We start from the raw sequence: 17962 nt of genomic DNA, 5'->3' as shown, positions 1-17962 counted from the left end.
AGGGCCTTACTCCATCAATAATTCCCCCAACCTGGCTACATTTCATTACATGTTCATTCTTTCTTCTGTGACTTCTTCCTGCCAATGTAATAAGTGTTTAAAAGTGCTTCCCCCAAAAAATAAATAAATAAAAGTGCTTCTCATCTTAAAATCACACACACAGACACCACCTCCACCCACCAAGCTACTCTTTGAATTTATTCCTGTTCCTCCCTCCTTCCCTTCACTACCAAGTTTCTTTCTCACAGTCTCCATTTCCTCACCATCTAATCATGTGCAAAAAATCTCTTTTGATAATCACTAAAGGATTAAATCCATCAGCTTTTTCTCAGTTCTCATTCTCCTCAGACTCTACAGCAAGTCACTGTCAACAACTTTTCGTATTATCTTCTCTCGTGGTTTTTTTTATAATGCTGTTCACTCTCAGATCAACCTCTCATTCTGATTCCTCTTTATCCTTCTGACTCCAAATGTACTATTAAGTATTTGCTTTGATTATGTCTACGGTCCATTTCTCTTCTCTCTATGTTCACTCCTTTGGGAATTTTACTCAATCTTTTCTACCAATCTTTTGTCCTGACTAGTACTGCAGTCCACATTTCCATTTGCCAGTTGGACATCTGCCTGTCCTTCTGATATTCAAAGTCAGTATACAGTTATCTTTTTTGTACATACCTATTTATTATAATAAAGAGAAGGTGCAGCCCAACCTAATCCTAACTGACACATAGCATACAGCCTCCCAAAAAAAAGATTGCTCATGTGCACCAAGACATGTAGAAGGATGTTCACAGCAACATTTGTAAAAGCAAAACACTGGAAACAACCTGAATGTCAATGGATACAAAGAATATGGTCTTTTCCCTCAATGAAATATTATGCAACAAAATTAGTAAACTATAGCTATGTGCATTAACACGGATGAAATTCAGGAATACAATGTTGGGGATGCGGTGGGAGTAGCACAAAATAGAATGGTACGTATCATGATTCCATCTTTATAAAGTTATAAAACATTCAACACTAAACAACATATTATTACATACAGAGTGGTAAAATTAAAGAGAAAAGCAAGAAAATGTTAAATACAAACTTCAGAATATTGTTCCTTCTGAAGGAGGGAAGTGGAATTGGGAAGAAGCACTCCAGGGGATTATAGAGTTCTGGGCACATTCTAGTTCTTAAGCTATGAGTGGGGACACCAATATTTGTTGTACCACAGTTGTTGTTTTTTGTGTGTTCTTTTAATCTTCACCCAAGGACATATTCATTGATTTCAGAGAGAGGTGGGATCGGTGGGGGGGAAGGGAGAGATTGGAGAAACAGCGATATGAGAGAGAAACATCTATCAGTTGCCTCCTGTGTGCACCCCGACCAGGAATCGAACCTGTAACATAGGTATGTGCCCTGACTGGGAATCGAACCTGCAGCCTTTTTGTTGTACAAGATCATGCTCCAATGGAGCCATCTGGCCAGGGCTGTACCATCATTCTTTAAACTTACAAATATAGTTAAACTATTCATTATTTAATGAAAACAAATTTAAAAAAAGATATAATAGGTATTTTAATCAGTCTGAAAATCCTAGTTTTCATTTTTCATTTTCATAATCATGTGGAATTCAAGTAAAACAGCACTGTATTCAATATAAGGGATCTATTTTTATAGGCCTCCAACTCACCATTTGCTTGTCCTATGAGGGTTTTAGAAAACGGAAGCAAGAGTAGCAAGAACATTGATTTGCCAAGCATGACAGGTACTCAGCAGCTTTATGCGGTCCCAGGCAGTGACATACAACACCCAATAGAAGGGGGAAGGCTGGATTGTCACACTACTCTTAAAGATGCCAAAAATCCAGTTTGAATTATCTTCTTACCGAGTGAATGTCTGTCCTTCTCTACATCTGTGTTCACCTTCACAGCCTATCACTGCTAGTCTGTAACTGCCCTGCTCCAAGACCCTCAGCAGTGACCTTCAGCATGCTGGATCAATAGTGGCTAAACTCCATATGCTGGGGCTACTTTGTACCAAGCACTACTGTCTCATTCAGCCCCTCAATACCCCTCATGGGTAGCAAGTATTAACTCCATTTAATATAATAAAACAAGCTCAGGGAAGATAAACATCTAAAATTTGTCTACAATCAGTAACAGCAAGTATTGGAGGCAGGATTCAAGTCCAGGGATGTCTAACTTTAAGTGCTAACATCTCACCTGGCATTCAGCAATCTTCATCACAGGACTTCCCCCTTCTAAGCAATTTCCTAATGAATTCTCCTCTCCAGTGAGGCAGCCAAGTATCCTTAATGTCTCCTGAAAAAGTCAGGTTTGAAATGTGTCCATGTCTTTTCTTATGTTACTAGAGGCCCGGTGCACGAAATTCGTGCACTGGTGGGGCGGGGTGTCCCTCAGCCCAGCCTGCACCCTCTCCAATTTGGGACCCCTCAGGGGATGTCTGACTGCCAGTAGGATCGGGTCTAAACCAGCAGTCGGACATCCCTCTCACAATCCGGGACTGCTGGCTCCTAACCGCTCGCCTGCCTGCCTGATTTGCCCCCTAACTGCTCCCCTGCTGGCCTGATTGACACCTAATTGCTCCCCTGCTGGCCCGATCACCCCCAACTGCCCTCCCCTGCAGGCCTGGTCCCCCCCAAATGCCCTCCCCTGCAGGCCTGGACCCCCCCAACTGCCCCTCTGCAGGCCTGGCTCCCCCGCAACTGTCCTCCCCTGCAGGCCTGGTCCCCCCCAACTGCCCTCCCCTGCAGGCCTAGTCCCCCCCCAACTGCCCTCCTCTGCCAGCCTGGTCCCCCCCAACTGCCCTCCCCTGCAGGCCTGGGTCCCCCCCCAACTGTCCTCCCTTTCAGGCCTGGTTCCTCCCAACTGCCCTCTCCTGCTGGCCTGGTCTCCCCCAACTGCCCTCCTCTGCCAGCCTGGTCACCAACTGCCCTTCCCTGCTGGCCTGATCACCCACAACTGCCCTCCCTTGCAGGCCTGGTCCCTCCCAACTGCCCTCCTCTGCTGGCCATCTTGTGGCGGCCATCTTGTGTCCACATGGGGGCAGCCATCTTTGACCACATGGGGGCAGCCATCTTGTGTGTTGGAATGATGGTCAATTTGCATACTACTCTTTTATTAGATAGGAGATATATATATACTAGAGGCCCAGTGCACGAAAAGTCATGCATTTGGGGGGGTCCCTCAGCCCAGCCTGCAATCTCTCGCAGCCTGGAAGCCCTCAGGGGATGCCCAGCTGATAGCTTAGGCCCGCGTGGGGAGCGGGCCTAAGCCACAGTTGGACATCCTTAGCCTGTGGAGAAGGGAGAGTTTCCGGCCACCACCACTGCACTCACAGCCATCAGCCTGGCTTGTGGCTGAGCGGGGATCCCTCTGTGGGAGCACACTGACCACCAGGGGGCAGCTCCTGCATTGAGCGTCTGCCCCCTGGTGGTCAGTGCACATCATAGCAACTGGTTGTTCCCGGTTGTTCTGCCATTAGGGTCAATTTGCATATTACCCTTTTATTACATAGGATATATATATCCTATGTAATAAAAGCCTAATATGCTAAGTGTCTGGTCAGCTGTTCAACCAATCAAAGCTTAATATGCTAATATGCTAATATGCTAAGGCTGCTCAACCACTCAATATGATGTGCATTGACAAAAAGGGGACAGTCGACTGGTCAACCAGTTGCTATGATGTGCACTGACCACCAGGGAGCAGACGCTCCAACTGGTAGGTTAGCTTGTTGCTGAGGTCTGGCCAATCGGGACTGAGTAAGATGGGCTGGATATACCCTGGAGCCCTCCTGAGGTCCCTCCCCAGTTGGCCAACCTCCCATGCCCCTCCCCAGCCCTGATCATGCACCAGTGGGGTCCCTTGGCCTGGCCTGTGCCGTCTCGCAATCCAGGTCCCCTTGGGGGATGTTGGAGAGCCAGTTTCAGCCCGATCCCACAGATCAGGCCAAGGGACTTCACTGGTGCACGAATTCGTGCACTGGGCCTCTATATACTGAGATAGATAGATAAAACCCAGTTGTTAAACATTTACTAGCACACTCCTAGAGGGAGCCCAGTAGCAGTTTGAGGCTTTAAAAAGGAAGTTCAATTCCATTTTAACCTGGCTTCAGGAACATTCTCTATTGAATGGTTCAAGTATTGGGACACAGAACTCATAGAAAAGGAAACATAACTCAATATGCTATTTGTCTCTGCATGAACAGTTAGATCTACTAGTATGTAATATAAGCTTTTATGAATTTTAAGTTTAACTTTGATCTGTTAAAATCCATCTTTTGCCAAAACCGGTTTGGCTCAGTGGATAGAGCATCAGCCTGTGGACTGAAGGGTCCCAGGTTCGATTCCGGTCAGGGGCATGTACCTTGGTTGCGGGCACATCCCCAGTAGGGGATGTGCAAGAGGTAGCTGATCAATGTTTCTCTCTCATCGATGTTTCTAACTCTCTATCCCTCTCCCTTCCTCTCTGTAAAAAATCAATAAAATATATATTTTTAAAAAATCCATCTTTTACCTTCTGAATTAGCCAAACATACATACAATAAAACTGTAAATGGTCTACAATCCTAATTTTGATTTATTACTTCCATGTGAGAACACAGCAAAATTTGGTACCAGAATGCTAATAGTGATTAATTGTGCAAGACATTTACAGACTATTTCATTTGAGCCTCACAAAACTACAAGTTATGAATCATCACCCCCACTTTACTAGTGAGAAATCAGTTTTGGCTCAAAGAAATTAGGCAATTGTCAAGGATGTATCCTCTAACACTACCACTTCAAAACCCAAAGTTCATCCTGTGACACTGGTTCAGACTTGGCCTCTTCCAAATGACTGTATGCACCATTATTAGCACTTGATCACCATCAGTGAACCACCTTGTTAAGGATTAAAAATTGAGTCTAATTACTATAATTCACATTAAGATATAAAAGCATTTTAATAGATTAATTTCTTAAATCTCTGGAATGGTAGAAGAGAGGGAAGGATTGTTTTGGCATATGCATGACAGCTTGGGATAAGTTGGCCAGGAGGTAACTTCTTGATGCCCTTAGCTACATTTTTACTCCATCACAGAAAGACCAGAGTTAGAAATTTGTCCTCCCTTCTGAAAGTTTGCAAACCCCAAAGATAAAGCCAAAACAGAAATACTCAATACACTTCTTTTGCATTCTCCTTCCACCCCTACCCATATTTCCCCTATCTCCATTTAGTTAAATGTTAAAATTTTTTAAAGTTCTTGAGTACATAATTTGATAACATTTAACAATGTTCACATGTGAAATCACCAGGGGCAATCTGTCAATTTATATTTCTTGGAGGAAAAAATTAAATAAATGTGGGCTTATGTAGCTCACTGTGTTTCATTTCAATTAGCATTGAGGTCCTATAAAAGTGACATAAAGAACCAGGCCATCATGGAAAAGTAATGTCACATCCATATTTAAAGTTGATTTATATTGAGTAGCCTTTTTAATGTACTGTGGGTCTACTGCCCTGAGTCTTAAAGCTACAATGAATACTAACCGAATGAATTTACTTATGGGACAATCATCTATTTTTCACTCCTAATTATTAGAGACTGTTCTGAAAACTTGGTTTCCTATTGTTCATCCCAATTTTTAAGAAATATTTAAGACCACCATCAAGGAAGATAATTCACAAAAGAATACTAATAAATGATCAGATTGACAAAGACCTTTCTTTATGATAATACCGTTATAAGCATTTGAGGGGCTAAGAAGCGATAAACTCTTAAAAAACTCAAAAGAAATATGAATGGGAAGAACTTTTAAGAAAAGTAGTAATAGCTACCATTGAGTACTTACATGTGTAAGGCACTGGACTAAGTGCTTTTAATATTTTCACATTATCTCCACTTTATGGATAAGAAAACGAATGCTCAAAAAGTTAAGTAATATGCCCAAGGACTACAGAGCTAGTGTAAAAAATAAGAGCTAGAAGACAATTTGGCACAAGTATCAATAGTCTTTTTAAAATGTGCGTATTTTTAAAGTCAGCAATTCTTGGAGTTTATAATAGAGAGAGGCCCTGGCTAGGTGGCTCAGTTGGTGGAGTGTCATCCCGTACACCAAAATGTTACAGGTTCAATTCCCAGTCAGGGCACATACCTAAGTTGCAGGTTTGGTCCCCAGTTGGGGCACACACAAGAGGCAGCCAATCAATGATTCTTTCTTGCCCTTCCTCTCTGTCTAAAAATCAATTACAAAAACATATCCTCGGTTAAGGATTAAAAATAAGATTAAAAAGTGCTTTAAAAAATGTACAAATTGCACAATGATGACCATTATATTATCCTATATAATAATCCTATATAATAAAAGCCTATTGTGCAAATTGTCCCCTTGACCGGGAATTCGACCAGGTGGCGGGGCCAGCTGGCCAACCGCCCATGTCCCCTCCCCCTGGCTGGCCCAGCCCACCAGCACCAATTGGGGCAGGCCAGCCAAACCCGACCCATGCACAAATTTGTGCACTGGGCCTCTAGTTATTTATAAAAGTGAGAAGTAGAAACAACCTAAAGGTACAACAACAGATAAAAGGCTGGTTTCAGTGTGCAGTGAATTGATGCAATGGAATTCTATGACTATTTAAAATGATGGTGTAACGCTATACTTAGTAAAATAGAAAGCTAGTCCCATGTTAAAGGGAAAAAGCAAAATAGTGTATATAAATTTTATTAAAAATAATATAGTGTAAAAAAGACAATAATATATCCCAAAATGTTAATTTGTTATATATTGTGGTAGAATTTTTAGTGATTTGTTTTCTTTACTCACATATATTTTTTACAACAAAAATGAAGTACCTATGTAAACATTTATTTAAAATAACTCTTAAGTACAAATTGGCAGTTACAAATTAGTCACGGGAATGTAAAGTACAGCATAAAGAATTAGAGTCAATAATATTCTAATACCTAAGTATGGTGGCAGGTAGGTACTGGAAGTATCAGGGGAAATACTTTATAAAGTACATGATTGTCTAGCCACTATGCTGCATACCTGAAACTAATAGAAAATAATAGTGAATGTAAACTGTAATTGAAAAATAAAATTAAAAAAATATTCACACACTGTTCACAAGAATGAAAATAATACTATCATTTTGGAAAACTGTTCAGGAGTTTCATATAAAATTAAGCATACATCTACGATATGATCCTGCCATTCTACTTGTAGGTGTGTACCCAAGAGAAATAAAAGTGTATATTAACACAAAAACTTGTGACAAATGTTCAATGCAGCTTTTAACTATAGCCAAAAACTGAAAACAATTCAAATATCCATCAACAGGTAAATGAATAAACAAATTGTGTACACCCATACAATGCACTACTACTCAGCAACAAAGATTGAAATATTGATATATGACTGGATAAACCTCAAAATCATTATACTGAGTAAAAAAAGCCAAATACAATACACATTATATCATGCCATTTATATAAAATGAAAGGGAATGCAAACTAATTTAGTGACAAAAACAAACAAACCAGATCAATGATTGCCTGAGGCCATACATCAGCAAAATCTGTGTTGTTCCTTGAATTCTGATTATCATCTTTCAAACAAAAGATTTAAAAAATAATTTTCTATTATGATATATATATATTTTTTTTAATATATTTTATTGATTTTTTACAGAGAGGAAGGGAGAGGGATAGAGAGCCAGAAACATCGATGAGAGAGAAACACCGATCAGCTGCCTCCCGCACACCCCCCACTGGGGACGTGCCCGCAACCAAGGCACATGCCCCTGACTGGAACCGAACCCGGGACCCTCGAGTCCGCAGGCCGACGCTCTATCCACTGAACCAAACCGGTTTCGGCTATGATATATTTTTATATATGCATTTTGTCCTCCAGATATTTTCCTATTACATTATTTTAACTAAAAAAAATAAATCCATTTTATTATTTAAGTATTTGTTTAATGTTTTAAAATTCAAGACACTTTGAAAATATTAAAGTCAACCTGGCCAGTGTGGCTCAGTGGTTGAATGCTGACCAATGAACCAGGAGGTCACAGTTCAATTCCCAGTCAGGGGACATACCTAGGTTTCAGGCTCAATCCCCAATAAGGGGTGTGGAGGCTACTGATCAATGATTCTCTCTCACCATTTTTGTTTCTTTCTCTCCCTCTTCCTTACTTTCTGAAATCAATAAAAAATGTTTGGAAAAAAACATTAAAGAGAAAGATTAATAAAAATAATCTTAACTTTCAAATGTGGCTTTTTTTTTTTTTTAAAGATACATTTTATTGATTTTTTACAGAGAGGAAGGGAGAGGGATAGAGTTAGAAACATCGATGAGAGCGAAACATCGATGAGAGCGAAACATCGATCAGCTGCCTCCTGCACACCTCCCACTGGGGATGTGCCCGCAACCAAGGTACATGCCCATGACCGGAATCGAACCTAGGACCTTTCAGTCTGCAGGCCGACGCTCTATCCACTGAGCCAAACTGGTTAGAGCAAAATGTGGCTTTTTTAATAGCAAAATGGAAAAATGGTAAACAATCTCTCTTCAAAAAAAAAAGTCAGCACTTCTAAAAATAACTAGAGAGGCTTACATATGTAGAGCTAATTCAGAAAGGGGATAATATAATACTTTATTTTAATTCAAAAAAGAAAAAAATATTTACTGGATCTTAATGAAATTTCAATGTTATTTAAAAATAAATGATTCTTAAAAATAAGTGTTTTTTTAACGTTTCAATATATTCTCTGAAATGGCATCTTGTTAACATAATATTTAACTTAGATATACCAAATATTTAAAATCAGCAAAATAAAAACCAGTAAAACAATTTGCATCTGAAAGCCTGACCTTCTGATTTACTGGTTTATATTTTCCTAAGTATAATAATATAAAACAGGGGTGGGAAACCTTTTTTCTGCCAAGGGCCATTTGGATATTTTATAACATCATTTGCAGGCCATACAAAATTATCAACTTAAAAATTAGCCTGCCATATTTGGTTAAACATTTAATTAACTCACCTTACATGGCTTGGCCTTGATTTTGTGAGCCTCATACAACCTGTGGGCCAGACATTCCCACCCCTGAACAAACATTTTGGAGTACTCAATATATCAGAAATACAACTATCTATTTAAAATTGTTAACTTTCAACAATATGACACATCAATAAACATTAATACAGTATTCTAGCAATCATCTTATATGAAATAAGTGGGAAACAAATTTCTCCACAGGAGTCAAGTTCATCTAATAAAAAATTTTATTAAAAAAACCTAAACCAACATGATTAAACACTTTTAAATTAAATTGAAATATGTTGTGAAACTTCCTTTTTCCCTTTTATGAAAAGTTTCAAAAAGGACAAATATAATTCTAAATATTTCATTGTTTTCTAATATTATTTTAGTAAATCATTTATTCAATCGCTTCTTTAGGTTATCAAGGTGTTCCACATTAATATCTTCCAATGCCAGTACCATTGCTTTAGACAAGGAAGGATTAAATGAAATAGTCATTAGACAGCACAAATCTATTAGATCTCGCTGACATTTCTGCAAACCCTCCAGGAACTTCTGATATTGAAGAGGGTCCTTTTTTAACTTTTTCATTTCTGCTACTGAAAACCCTATCAGACTAGCAAGTATTTCATCTACAAAGTCTACATCTAGATATGCAGTTCCATCAGAAATCTTTGCTGTTATACTCCAAATGCCACCAGAACTTGAGAGATTTCCAGTTAAGGTTACGATAAAGGCTTTGATTTTCACTGTTATAACTTCCTTTGGTTTGCTGGCCATTAGAACAGACAAATAGATAAAGGGTGGAGAATACAAATCCATGGTGACAGAAAGTTTAGTGCTGTTCTCTGATGATTTTAAAGAATAATTCTGTAAATGCTGATCATTTCCATTATAAATTTGTGAACTCCTTTTTGGTACATAACTGACCAGTTCTCTATTTAATATTGTATTATTTAAGGAATGTACATTTGAACTGATGAAGGTTTGTTTCACTTTATTATCTGTCTCTGAGTTCTTATCTTTATTTGAAAAACCATAGGTTATGGATACATTATGGTTAACTGAAAAAACACCATTGTTGTGGTCTTCATCAGTCATTTGTTCCAACAGATTATTTTCATTCCAACTATCATTTCCATTTTTGCCAATTATCGAAAAATTATTTGGAGTATTAGGCTTATGTGAAGATCTTGCTATACTGTCATCTGGTATTCTGTTCAAGGTCAATGGCTGCAATTCTTTAGTCTCCATTTGTTCTTTCTGGACAACTTCTTCTAAAAGCAAGGCCTCCGCTAAGGAAAAGTCATCTAATTCCCCATCAGTGAAAAGCACAGATTGATTTGGTGGTTTCTCCTTTTGTCTTGGAGAAATAACAAGTCCTGGTTCAAAACTTGACTGTCTTGTGGGAATAGTATTTGAGGAACTACCTATGCTGAAACATCTTCTTTCCAAGGAGGTGCCATTATTTGCTGCAAGTTCATCATTTTCATCAAGACTTGCCAAGAGTTCTTCATCAGAAGGTTCTAATACAAGCTCTAGATCATCTGTATTTCTAGGGATGTTCTGGTTAGAATTATTTGGTATGACTGAAACTATAGGATCAGGCTCCCCAATTAATCTTCCAAGTACTTTTTCTTGGGCATATTCCTCTAAAAGAGCATCTACTTCTCCTCCCAACACCTTCACATTTTCTGGTTTCAATAAGAGAACACCAAGACGAAAAGAAATGATTCCATAAATCAAAATTTTTGTACCTGGAGGAAGATGACTATGAAGAACTGGAATAGGCTGATATTCCATTCCCTGCACTTGCACAATTCCATCAGTTAGCTGTAGCATCAACATTCGTGAAGGCTTGGCTTCCCATGGCTTTTGGGTTACTTGTGTTTCAGCTGTAATTAACTCATTCATAGTATTCTTTCCTCTCAACTTTTGCATCTGGGAATATGCAGGCTGACTTACATCAACCAATGAATTGATCTGCAGAGCAAAAAACCCATTGAGCTCTCCTTTTGGAACTTCTAAAATGTCATCAGGTAAAAGAGGATGCTCTAAATCTTTCAGATCGGTAAGGAGCCATTGCTCAAAAACTTGTTTATTCATTTGTGCTTGACTCAAATTAATATTATCATTTTCTTCTTGGATCCAGTTAATACAAGCTTCCAACCACATTACAGGTACTTTAACATGCCATGTAGCTAAAAGCCAGGTTTCAACTCTTAATGCAATACTAGTTACACTCATTTCTTTTAAGTAAAAGAAATATTATACATCTGTTACCTAAAAACAAAAAACAAAAGCAAAAGAATTATAATTCAGTATTTAGAATTATAGTTCAACTTAAATGTTGCCTCTCTAATTATGCACAATGCACAAACAGGCATAACCATACCCTTTTGATTTTTCTCACTTTCAGCATCTTAAAATTCTTTCACTTTCTACATATCCAAAATTCAAATACAAGTATATTATGAGAAAAGCAAAAGCTTTGAAAGCTAGTTCAGCCAAATTACTTCTCTGACCTAATATAAATTTCTTAACTTTTCTAGCCCAGATTTTTCAACTATAATATGACAATAACACCATCTATCTTACAGGGTTGTTGTGAAGATTACATAACATTTAAAGCATATCAGATCTATGAAAGACACACAGTAAAGAGTAATTATTATATTAATATAATGATCAGATTTTAATAATTTAAAACAATATCTGAGTTTGGGTTTTAGAAATATTCTAAATTCTAATAAAAGCAACCTCCTAACTATTCAGGCAATAAAAAAAAAGAAACAATATTCACTAAGATTATTTTCATAGCTATAATTCATACTCTATTAAAACATACCATTGTGCATGACCATATAGCACTTAAATATGTAGTCTAAGGATAAAGTTAAAACAAACAACAATAAATTCTGAGCTGACATAAAGCATCTTACTTGTTTACTTAATAATTTCAATAGTCCTATGAGGTAAATATACTTCTGATTTTCTCGGTATGATAAAACAGAAGCAAAACAGTAAAGACTAATCAACCCTATATTCACAAAAGTATTATTTTTTCCTTCTACAGATAAAAATATCTAAGAGTTAGCCCTAGCCGGTTTGGCTCAGTAGAGAGAGCATCGGCCTGCGGACTGAAGGGTCCTGGGTTCAATTCTGGTCAAGGGCACATGCCTGGGTTGCAGGCTCTGTCCCCAGTAGGGGGCGTGCAAGGGGGAACCTGACCAATGATTCTCTCTCATTGATATTTCTCTCTCTCTTTCCCTCTCCCTTCCTCTCTGAAATAAATATATATTTAAAAAAAATCTAAGAGTTAAAATTTATAAAAGTTTTAATACATCCATAAGAAAACTTACCATTTGGAACAGGAACATAGGATTTGATGATAGGACTTGGAACTGGTTGTTCAGTGCGGTACTTGTAACCTCCACTGCTCAGAAATAGGCCTGGGAGCTAAGACAAGAAGCAGTAAGGGTTATAAGAGGAAGCTGCAGAATCACTGGCCTATTTTCATAAGTGTAGGAGTTTGAAGGTATGGTTTTTCAGATCCCTGTTATTAATCAGGGTAGAGTATAAGTAATACAGAATTTTAAAAATGAGGTTTGGAGTGAGATGAACAAAAGTGATGAGAAATTTACACCCTTTAAGCTTGTTTCCTTGTCTATAGAGTACTTACTTCATGGGCTACTATAAAAATTAAAGGAAATGAGAGAGGATAGAGGGCAAAGCACCAGCCCAGGTACAGATACTAAGCAGTTAGGTCAGCTGACCCAGGGCAAATCCAGCCGTTAGGCTGCTCACCTAGGCCTCAGAATCACCACCTCTGTGGCCACTCAGACACAAGGCATCCAGCAGCTGCTGCAGGCGGAGAAGCGGACTACCTAGAAGGTGTCTAAGGCCCACAAACAACTGGACACTGAAGCAGGCCAAAGCAACTGAGGCTGGAATTAAACAGCACTGCCTGCAGAGGGAGAGAGAGTTCAAGGCCAAGGAAGCTGGGGCTCTGTGATCCCATGGCAGTGGCAGCACTAAGGTGGAGGATAACCAGGAGAAGACAATCCTCCAGACCTACTTCTGGCAGAACAGGGATGAAGTCCTGGATAACTTTTGGTCTTGCCAAAAGAGTATTTCCTAACTTATTGCTAAGGAAAGCAAAACAGTGTGCTAACTTTTGTGTACAAAAGAAAGGAAAACAAGCATATTTCTATTTCCTTGTATATACATAAAGCACCTCTAGAAGGATATACAGAAATAAAACTTTTAATACATAGCTTACACTCAATAACAAAGAATAAGATCTTTGTGGGCCAGAAACAGAGGAGAAACATAGAGTAGTAAGTGAGTACTAAAGACCCAAGGAAAAAAGGACTAAAAACAGTATGTAGGCTAAAGCTCCAAGGGTTCAACATGCCAATTATAGGGTAGAACTAGAAACCGACTCCTTGCTAAAATTGGGCCAAAATATGTTTCATCCACCACCTGCCTATGGCCTATGGAGGGAACAGAGATACCCTGAGAATGGAAATGGGGCCTACATAACATGTACAGTACATACAGTATGGTCTAGAAGTAGGCTATTCATATCAATTGATGTGTCTCTCTCCCATTGATGTTTCTCCCTCTCTATCTCTCCCCTTCCCTTCTACTCTCTCTAAAAATCAATGGAAAAATATCGAGTGAGGATTAACAAGAAATAAACAAATAATTCTATGCATACTAGGATTGTTTTTTCTACAGGTTACAAAGAAAAGCTTATTAAAATTTTTAATCAAATGACAAAAGTATTAACGTATTAACATGTGGGATCTGTATTATGTTTAGATTTCAATAACTGAGCCCTTTAATAATTTAGTAAATCCTATTATTTTCATCTTCTCCTTCAGAGAATTCCTAAGGTTTTCATTTCTACCTTTCTCAGGAAATTGAGTAACCATAGTTACTGCAGGTAGAAGCAACTCAGAGGGAAGATGTTAGCTAAGGCAGTACAGTTTCCAATCAGCACACATACAAAAAACAGCTCTTAATCCTCAAAAGTATATTTTTAAAATTGTACATTAGGAAATGCTTGTACCATATAATCCACTTTTTTACTTTCCAAAATTAATCTTAAGAAAACAATCAGGAATGAAGATAAAGACTTAGGTGCCAGAGTGTTTATCATTGTTTTTGTAGTGTGGGGGGAAAAATACAGCAACAATCTATGAAATGTAAGGTAATAGCATCTTTAAAAAACATTTTTAAGGCCAATTTAATGACATGTTCATATTTTATTTTGTTAGGGAAAAGGCCAGCTATAATCTACACATATCTTAATTCCCACTAATTCTATAATCAAGAAAAAATTTTTAAACACACTTTGATTGATATTTTGTACATGTTAAACTTGACTGACCACAATAATCTACATTTGAGATCTTGACTGCAGGAACTGAGCAGAAAGAGAATAGAGTAGGAAAATTCTATCACTCATTACTAAGACTTAAGCATATTTGATTTATAGATTAATTTTCAATGAGCCTCACATATTTCAAGTTTTTTTTTTTGTTAATCCTCACCCAAGGATCTGTTTCTGATTGATTTTTAGAGTAGAAGGGAGGGAGAAAGATAGAGACATCAATGTGACAGAGACATATCGATTGGTTGCCTCCTACATGAGCCCCAACCAGGGCCAGGATAAAGCCTAGACCCGAATCGAACCCAGGATCCTTCAGTCTGAGGGCCAACACTCTATCCACCAAGCCAAACTGGCTAGGGCTTTTAATTTTTTATTTATTTTTTTATTTTTTTAAAATATATTTTATTGATTTTTTACAGAGAGGAAGGAAGAGTGACAGATAGTCAGAAACATCGATGAGAGAGAAACATCAATCAGCTGCTTCCTGCACACGTCCTACTGGGGATGTGCCCGCAACCAAGTTACATGCCCTTGACCGGAATGGAACCTGGGACCTTTCAGTCCACAGGCTGACGCTCTATCCACTGAGCCAAACCGGTTTTGGCGGGCTTTTAATTTTTTAAAAAAGAGGCAGAAGTATTATCCTTTTGGGCACTGTATATATAGCATTCAACCAATAGCTGAGACTTAATAATCATTCACTATTTCCACTATCTTCATCTAAAAAGTAAAGGTAATCTGTGCTTTAATTCATTTGGGATGACTTCAAGATACTTTCTGAAAATTAGGGGGGAGGGCTTAACTACATGTAATGACTGAAATCAGAAAGAAGTTATCAGTGGGGCTATTTGTGGATCTTCCATAACCTAATGTAAGAAAAAAAACAGAAAGAGAATAGGTTTAGGAGTTTGAATCCCAAGTCTGCTATGTGACCTCAGACATGTTCTTTAATTTCTCTTAGTCTTAATTTCCTCATCCATAAAACAAAGACAACCACAACCTACCCACAGAACTGTAATAATGATTAAACTGCCAGCACAAGATCTGGCACATGGTGTGGAATTCAGAAAATGTTAGCTATGATATTTTAAATAATCATCCAGACAGACAGTGTATAATCTCAACTATATTAGCTTATCTAAAGTAAATCCCACCCAGGCAGTGTGGTTCAGTTGGTTGAGCCTCGGCCTGTGCACCAAAAGGTCTCCAGCTTGATTCCCAGTCAGAGCATATAACCAGGTTGTGGGTTCCATCCCCATTGGGGGAGCCAGATCCATATTTCTCTCACATCTTCTTTTCTTCTCCCTTTCCCTTTCCCTTTCCCTTTCCTTCCCTTTCCCTTTCCCTTCCTCCCTCTCTCTCTCTCTCAAAATCAGTAGCATATTTTTTTAAAAAAAGAATAAAAGTAAATCCCACACCTAAGCAATATTAGTGCTGATTTCATTGGGAGTTCAAAGTGATCATATAGTTCATTACACAAAACAAGAGCCATTGAATGTATCAATAATTTGGCAAGTCCTTGAATGAGCATAGGTAATGATATAGTTTGGCTGAAAACAATAGAGGATGAAAGGATAGTGAAAAGACAGATTTTCCTGTAATTTAAAGGGTAAACCTACAATAAATTGTAAGAGATAAGAAAGAAAACAAGTGGAAAAGGGAAAAAAACAAAAACATGGAACAATGGCATTTAGGAAAAGGTAACAGCTTTCACCAATTAGGGTCCAGTCAGAAGACAGTAAAATTGGAAGAAGTTCCTGGATAGGGATGCTTACTTTGCATTCCTGTTTATTCCTCATCTCTACTTATCAAGGCAGAAAATGATGGCTGCAACAGAAATACTAGTTTGAAAGAAAGCATCATTAGTACAGTGCCCCTAAAAGTGCCCATTAGTGTTAGTGAAATGTCCCAGATTTTAAATGACAGATTCAATTAAATTTTGCAAATCCTAATCCTAATTGACAGATGTCTACAACCCAAGTATTCCCAACCAACACATACTCATCAATTCTTGTACACTTAATGAAAATCTAAACTATGTATCATAGAACCAAAACGTGAGGTTTTACCTCTCAACAAGACTTATAACTCTTCCTGGTGGGGACCATTAGAAAAACTGTATTACCACTTAAAGAGTTCTTTTATAAATTCCACAATCCCAGAAACTATGCTCTAGCAGTAGTTAACTATCCTCCCAGCCAGTAAGTGGTGCTTCATGAAGTCCCCAGTTCCCTCTGAGTCTTCTTCCTAATTAGGCAAGTAAAAGATAAAGGACAGACGAAATCATAGCCATTTAAAATAGATGCTGGTTACATCTATTTTGCAAATTACTCAAGAGGGAAATCAAGTTACAATATAATGAATCAGCACAAATTTATCATTACAAATATATACATATATAAATGTGTTCTGCTAACGGTGGATTTAGCTTTATGTGTAAATCACAACACTTTTAAAGTGTGAGGTTGGGGTTGCAGAGGAAGCCAGGAGGGTTGAGGAATGGTGATGTGAAAACTGGGTACTACCTCGCCAGGCGATTTACCGGGTTTGTCAGGATTCGGGGAGACCTTAAGAGACCATCAAAGCTTAGCACAGGGGCCTTAGAAATAACCTAACACAAAGCAAGTGTAAACTGGATATATAGCTAAACCGGTAACACTTGGAGGGCGAGGTTTTGATGTTTTGATCACTGCCGAATACCTCGACACACCGTTAAGCTCTTTAATAGGTGAACGGCCAGAACGCGTATTTTGAGGTTTGCATTCACTTTGGATGAATGCAATACTACTTCGAGAAATTTTCCAGATAAAATGCAGCGACGACACTACAGAATACTCGCATCGCAGGCCCCATTAACAAAAAGAAAAAAGACAATAGAATGAAAGGTCTCTTCATAACGGGGAGCACTGTAGAGACGCCTGGATCCCCCGGACGTGCTGGCTCAAGGTCGGAACCAAAGGGACAAGTTCTCCAAGACTCAGAGGCCCACCGCCACAACCCCACGGACCCGCCCGCGTTGCCCGGGATCCCGCCCGAGCTAACCGCCGGCCGCGAACCGCCAGTGGCGTCCCCCCGCCAGGCCCAAGCCCAACGGGGGCTACGGCCCGTTACCAACAGCGGGTGTCGAGGGCCGGGCCGGGCCGGTGGGCGGGCGGACTGCACTTACCGACCCGCAGCTCGCCCCGCAGCCGGGCAGCCCGGGCGGGAGCGGGGTGTGGAGAGAGGGGGAAACGCGAGTGTGGCCCGAGGAAACAGTGGCATTTGTCTGAGCCTACTACCGACCTGGGACTCTCGCCTTCCCCCTCGTGCAACTGCAGTTCCCTGGCCGCGGGACTCTGAAAACAGGAACCGAAACGGCGCGCGCCCTAATCCTATTTTGCCTCTTCCCGCCCGATTTGCCGGGAGCTCACGCCCCTCCTCCCAACCCAAAAGATTTCTTCGGGCCGAAAAACGCCCCTTTCCCGCCCCCTCCCTGTACTATTGAACGGGACCGGCTTGAGTTCTCGCGAGAGATTC

The 17962-nt window shown here is 39.3% G+C and overlaps 1 protein-coding gene across 1 annotated transcript; it reads right to left on the bottom strand.

The window, feature by feature from the left end:
• Positions 1-9269: 9269 nt before the first annotated feature.
• RMI1 (RecQ mediated genome instability 1) lies at positions 9270-17935 on the bottom strand. Its single transcript, XM_080668378.1, has 3 exons — positions 17729-17935; positions 12408-12504; positions 9270-11328 (listed from the first exon to the last, which is right to left on the bottom strand). The coding sequence occupies exon 3, from the start codon at positions 11290-11292 to the stop codon at positions 9439-9441; it is 1854 nt and encodes a 617-aa protein (XP_080524504.1). The 5' UTR covers positions 11293-11328; positions 12408-12504; positions 17729-17935; the 3' UTR covers positions 9270-9438.
• Positions 17936-17962: the final 27 nt, after the last annotated feature.

Source organism: Plecotus auritus, assembly GCF_963455305.1.
Source record: "Plecotus auritus genome assembly, chromosome: 5".
NCBI lineage: Eukaryota > Metazoa > Chordata > Mammalia > Chiroptera > Vespertilionidae > Plecotus > Plecotus auritus.
This window is presented reverse-complemented; position numbering and strand designations above follow the sequence as displayed.